The following is a 6,000-nucleotide window of genomic DNA, read 5'->3' as shown; positions in this document are numbered from 1 at the left end:
TTTATCCGCTGCACCATCTATCTTAGAGAAACCGAAAAGATTTACTTTAAATCTTAAGGGGAAAGTTTTTATATTGAAAACGCTATTCAACCCCCCCTTCTAGTCGTTTTTCACACCTTCAATTGGTATCAGAGCGCAAGTTCTGATTACCACACTTAACAGTGTTCAGTAGATCCGGGCCAGTGTGAAAAACTCATGGATTCCACCACTACTACAAGCAAATATCAATACAGTGCAAGACCACCTATCTTTGATGGTCAGAGATTTGATTTCTGGAAAGATAGAATCAAAAGCTTCTTTCTTGGCTTTGATCCTGATCTCTGGGATTTTGTTGTTGATGGTTACACCCCTCCTGTTGATAAACATGGTGTAAAAATCCCAAGGGAGAAGATGAGTGAAGATCAAAAGAAGGAGTTCAGAGATCATCACCGATCAAGAGCTATTCTGCAAAGTGCCATTTCATATGAAGAATATGTGAAAATTACTGATCGTGATTCCGCTAAGTGTATCCTTGATTCCTTAAAGATGACACATGAAGGAAACAAAAGGGTGAAAGAGACAAAGGCGTTGTCTCTGATCAAGCAGTATGAATCCTTCCAAATGGAACCTGACGAATCCATTGAGGATATGTTTTCCAGATTTCAGTTGCTCGTAGCTGGAATAAGACCTCTCAACAAAAGCTACACTACAAAAGATCATGTCATAAGGGTCATCAGAAGTCTTCCTGAAAGCTGGATGCCTTTAGTGACTTCAATAGAGCTTACAAGAGATGTTGAGCATATGAGTTTAGAAGAACTCATCAGCATACTGAAATGCCATGAGCTGAAGCGCTCTGAGAAGGCTAAATCTGAGAAGTCAAAAGCTCTCCAAGCTGAAGCAGAAGAATCTGAAGAAGCATCAGAAGATTCTGATGAAGATGAGCTGACTCTGATATCCAGAAAGCTCAACTGCATCTGGAAGCACAGGCAGAGCAAATACAAAGGTTCATCAAAGGACGAAAAGTCAAAGAAGCATTTCAAGACCAAGAAGAGTCTGATGGTGACTTTTGATGAATCAGAGTCAGAGGATGTTGACTCTGATGGTGAAGTTCAAGGACTCATGGCTATTGTCAAAGACAAAGGAGCAGAGTCAAAGGAAGCTGTTGACTCTGACTCAGCATCAGAAGGAGATCCAGACTCTGACGATGAAAATGAGGTATTTGATTCTTTCTTAACCTCTGAACTTAAAGATGCTTTGTCTGAAATTATGGATAAATATAACTCTCTCTTGACTAAGCATAAAAGGTTGAAAAAGAATTTCTCTGCTGCCTCTGAAACTTCTGTTGAACATGAGAAAATTATTTCTGATTTGAAAAATGATAACCATGCTTTAGTTAATTCTAACTCTGTGCTTAAGAATCAAATTGCTAAGTTAGAAGAAGTTATTGCCTGCGATGCCTCTGATAGTAAGCATGAATCTAAGTATGAAAAATCTTTTCAAAGATTCCTGGCTAAAAGCGTAGATAGAAGCTTGATGGCTTCATTGATCTATGGCGTGAGCAGAAATGGAATGCGTGGCATTGGGTATTCTAAACCAATTAGAAATGAGCCCTCTGTGCCTAAAGCTAAATCTTTTTATGAATGCTTTGTTCCCTCTGGTACCATATTGCCTGACCCTGTACCTGCTGAAGCTGCTAAACCTCCTCTTATAAAGGGATCTTTCTCCATGTCTAAATATCATGCAAAAATTCCTGTATATTATCCTGTTGAAAGACCCAAAGTTGTCAGAACTTCTGGGCTAACTAACAAGAAAGGACCCAGAAAGTGGGTACCTAGGGATAAGATTATATATGTTGCAGATATCTTCAATAGGTCCATCGAAACTCCAACCGTGGAACCTGGACAGTGGATGCAAGCAACACATGACGGGAGAAAGGCATATGTCCCAAGATCCAAAACTTGAACCTGAAGGTGAAGTTGATCTTGGAGGCATCAGTAGAGCAAGATTTGGTCAAGGAATCATTGGTTTTTGATATGAACCCCTCTGTTGATATTCTGAACGCTATTCATGTTAGAATTAATGATAAGCTTGACTCTGACAAGTCAAAGCTAGCTGAAAAAGCTTGCAGAGATGAGCATGACCGTTTCAGAAAGAAACAAAGACTCAGAACTTGACGAACCAGAAGCAACAACATCAGAAGATGCTACTACAACTTCTGACTTGCGTCATCAGAAGAAGAGTAGGTTCCTAGCTTCTCATTCTGAAGTATCTGAAGATGAAATTTTGTCCAGAACGGAGATGTCACCAGAACCACACTTCTGCTCTCATCAGAAGATATGCTAATCAGAAGCCAAGTATCCCTTGGTATTACTTCTGAGGGGGAGTATTTCGTCTTTTACTCTTACTATTTTTTTTCCACCTTCATTCTTTTTGCTTATGACAAAAAGGGGGAGAACTTATAGTATATTGACAACTCCTATATTATTTAGCTCAGAATCTAGATATTACTAACGTTGATATTAAGTATTAGATTCAGGGGGAGCTTAGCTCAGAATCAAGCACGAGTCTTGGATTCAGAAGGAGCAAGATAAACTATACACATCAGGATAAGTTTTAACTCTGATACCTTATACTCTGAGTGTATTCAGTTTATTTGTTTAGAGTTGTTCATCAAAATACATGGTTTTGTCATCATCAAAAAGGGGGAGATTGTAAGATCAAGATTTGGTCATGTGGAACAACTCTATGTTTTGATGATAACAAGTATTTATTTGTGGATGAACAACTATGATACTCTAATGTTTGTCTTGAGTGTTTTGACAAACAGGTTCTGATTCTGACACCAGAAGATATATTCGTCAGAAGTTCAGAAGATCAGAGGATCTGAAGATCAGAGGATCTGAAGATCAGAGGATCAGAAGATCAGAGGATCAGAAGATCTGAGGATCAGAAGATCTGAAGACCAGAAGCTCTGAGGGACCAGAGGCTCTGAAGGTTCAGAAGCTCTGAAGGTCCAGAAGCAGAAGTTACGAAGGTCAGAGGATCCAAGCATCCCTCTGACTCTGATCACCAAGCTTCACGAGTTCCAACACGAAGCATAACTCTGATCAGAGGTCAATGGTTAAAGGCAAAGGTCTCTATCGAGAAGTACAAGAGCAGTGTACTATTCTGAAATGCCTACCTACCAAGGTTCAGCCACAGCAGGTTCTGGAAGTTCCAGAAATGCCCTCCAACGGTCATATTCTCTCAACAGAAATATCCTTTGCACCTTGGACTATAAAAGGCTGAAGAAAAGAAGAAAGACCAAGAGAGCGAGAAGAGCGAGAGAAAACAAAGAGCTGCAATACAAGAAAAGATTCAAGCCTCTACTTTCTTCATCTATTCTTATTTGGTTTACACTCAGCTTATTTAGAAGCAAACCTTTGTAAACACCAACCTCAAACAGTTGTTTGATTTTCCTTAAGGGACCGGGTAGGTCAGTATCCTTAAGAAGACTAAGAGAGTGAATCTTAGTGGTGATTCCTTTAGGAGATCAAGGTTGATCGGATCCTAGAGAAGACTAAGAGAGTGAATCTTAGTGGTGATTCCTTTAGGAGATCAAGGTTGATCGGATCCTAGAGAAGACTAAGAGAGTGAATCTTAGTGATAGCTAAGTCAGTGTATTGTTAGTCACTTGTAGGTTTCAAGTGCAGTTGTAACAATTATCTGATTAGTGGATTGCCTTCATTCTAAGAAGGAAGAAATCACCTTAACGGGTGGACTGGATTAGCTTGAGGGATTTATCAAGTGAACCAGGATAAAATACTTGTGTGCTTTTCTCTTCTCTCTATCTTTATCCGCTGCACCATCTATCTTAGAGAAACCGAAAAGATTTACTTTAAATCTTAAGGGGAAAGTTTTTATATTGAAAACGCTATTCAACCCCCCCTTCTAGTCGTTTTTCACACCTTCAAAATTGACCAATCATGAGGTGTCACGTATGCGATTACTAGACCTAGAAAAACCCGTGAAGGTATATATTATGGATGGATTCCTTCATTTTGTTTTTAGTTTTGAATTTTTATAAAATCAAAACCAGTTTTTAGTTGCAAAAACAGGTTCAAAACAAGGTTTTTCAGGATCCATCTTCATCTATTGTTATTATTATTATCCCTCCGAAAATTGTAACACACCGCCGCTGCTGCTTCCTTCTCCACCGCTCTTACAATGTCGTCGTCATTGTTGTTAAGGTTGAAGCGCTCTTCGTTTCTTTTTTCCTTTCACTCTCACTCTCACTCTCACTCTCACTCTCGCTTTCATTCTTCCTTTCACAATCCTGGTGACGCCGTCTCACACTTCAATCGCATGCTTCAAATGCGTTCTACCCCACCCATCTTCGAATTCGGCAAGGTTTTAACTTTCCTCGTCAAGACGGAGCATTACTCCACCGCTATATCCCTTTCTCGCCAAATGGAATCTAGTGGAATTGCGCCAAACATTGTTACTCTCAACATCCTCATCAATTGCCACTGCTACCTAGGTCAAACCACTTCAGCCTTTTCTGTATTGGCCAACATTCTCAAGAGGGGTTTTCAGCCAACTACCATCACTTTGAATACTCTCATCAAAGGTCTCTGTCTTCACAGCAATGTTCACAGAGCTCTGCAATTTCATGATGTCGTGCTGGCTCAGGGGTTTCGGTTGGATCAAGTCAGTTACGGGACCTTGATCAATGGGCTATGTAAAATGGGTGAAACAAGTGCTGCTTTGGAGTTGCTTAGGCGGATTGAAGGGCGAGGGATTAAACCTAATGTGGTAATGTACAACACCATCATTGATAGCCTGTGTAAAGATAAACTTGTAAGTCATGCTTGCAATTTATATTCTGAAATGATTGTCAAGGGAATATCTCCTGATGTTGTCACTTACAGTGCTTTAGTGTATGGCTTTTGCATTGTTGGTCAATTGAAACAAGCAATTGGGTTGCTAGATGAAATGGTATTGAAAAACATAGACCCAGATGTTTATACTTATAGTACATTGGTCGATGCTTTAGGTAAGGAAGGGAAGGTGAGAGAAGCTAAGAACATGTTAGCTGTGATGATTAAACAAGGTGTGAAACCTGATGTTGTTACTTATAGTTCCTTGATGGATGGGTATTGCCTAGTTAATGAAGTGAATAAAGCCCAAGATGTATTCAATGCTATGGCTCAGAGGGGAGTGACTCCTAATGTTCAGAGCTACAATATCTTAATCAACGGACTATGTAAGATTAAAATGGTTGATGAAGCCTTGAATCTCCTTGCAGAAATGGATTACAAAAAGGTTGTTCCTGATACAGTTACCTACAATTCTCTTATTGATGGTTTATGCAAAACAGAGAGAGTCTCTCATGCTTGGGAGCTTCTTGATGAGATGCATGTTAGAGGTCAACCAGCCAATATAATCACCTACACTTCTTTGGTAGATGCTTTATGCAAAAGCCACCATGTTGACAAGGCAATTGCACTAATCAAGAAAATTAAAGACCAGGGTATTCAGCCGAATGTGCGCACATACACAATACTTCTAGATGGACTATGTAAAGAAGGAAGACTCAAGGATGCACAAGAAGTTTTTCAGGATCTTGTGATTAAAGGCCATCATATAGATGTCCATACATATAGTGTTATGATCAATGGTCTTTGTAAAGAAGGCTTGTTTGATGAAGCGTTGGCTTTATTGTCAAAAATGGAAAATGAGGGTTGTATCCCTAATGCTATAACTTTTGAAATAATTATTCGTTCACTCTTTGAAAAAGGTGAGAATGACAAGGCTGAGAAACTCCTTCATGACATGATTGCTAGAGGTCTACTCGAAAAATAAGATTGGGTAAGATGCTTTCTATTTACAAGTAAAGTTATTTTGTGTTTTAAAGACAACCATCCAATCTTTATTTTATAATTACACACTGAAATGGATGATGGAATACACAATGGGCTCACAATTGCCTTAGTTTTGACTCTTGACTAAAGGTCATCTGTTGCTGAACTTGATATTGTT

The 6,000-nt window shown here is 39.2% G+C and overlaps 1 protein-coding gene across 1 annotated transcript; it reads left to right on the top strand.

Annotated features, from left to right (window-relative positions):
* The first annotated feature begins 4,028 nt into the window (after nt 1-4,028).
* LOC130738274 (pentatricopeptide repeat-containing protein At1g12300, mitochondrial-like) lies at nt 4,029-5,823 on the top strand. The gene has a single exon (XM_057590225.1). It carries the CDS (start codon nt 4,186-4,188, stop codon nt 5,821-5,823), a length of 1,638 nt encoding a protein of 545 aa, XP_057446208.1. The 5' UTR covers nt 4,029-4,185.
* The last annotated feature ends 177 nt before the right edge of the window (nt 5,824-6,000 follow it).

This window comes from Lotus japonicus, chromosome 2 (genome assembly GCF_012489685.1).
Source record: "Lotus japonicus ecotype B-129 chromosome 2, LjGifu_v1.2".
Taxonomy (NCBI): Eukaryota; Viridiplantae; Streptophyta; class Magnoliopsida; order Fabales; family Fabaceae; genus Lotus; species Lotus japonicus.
Note: the sequence above shows the minus strand (reverse complement) of the source record. Positions and strands in the feature narration are given on the sequence as shown.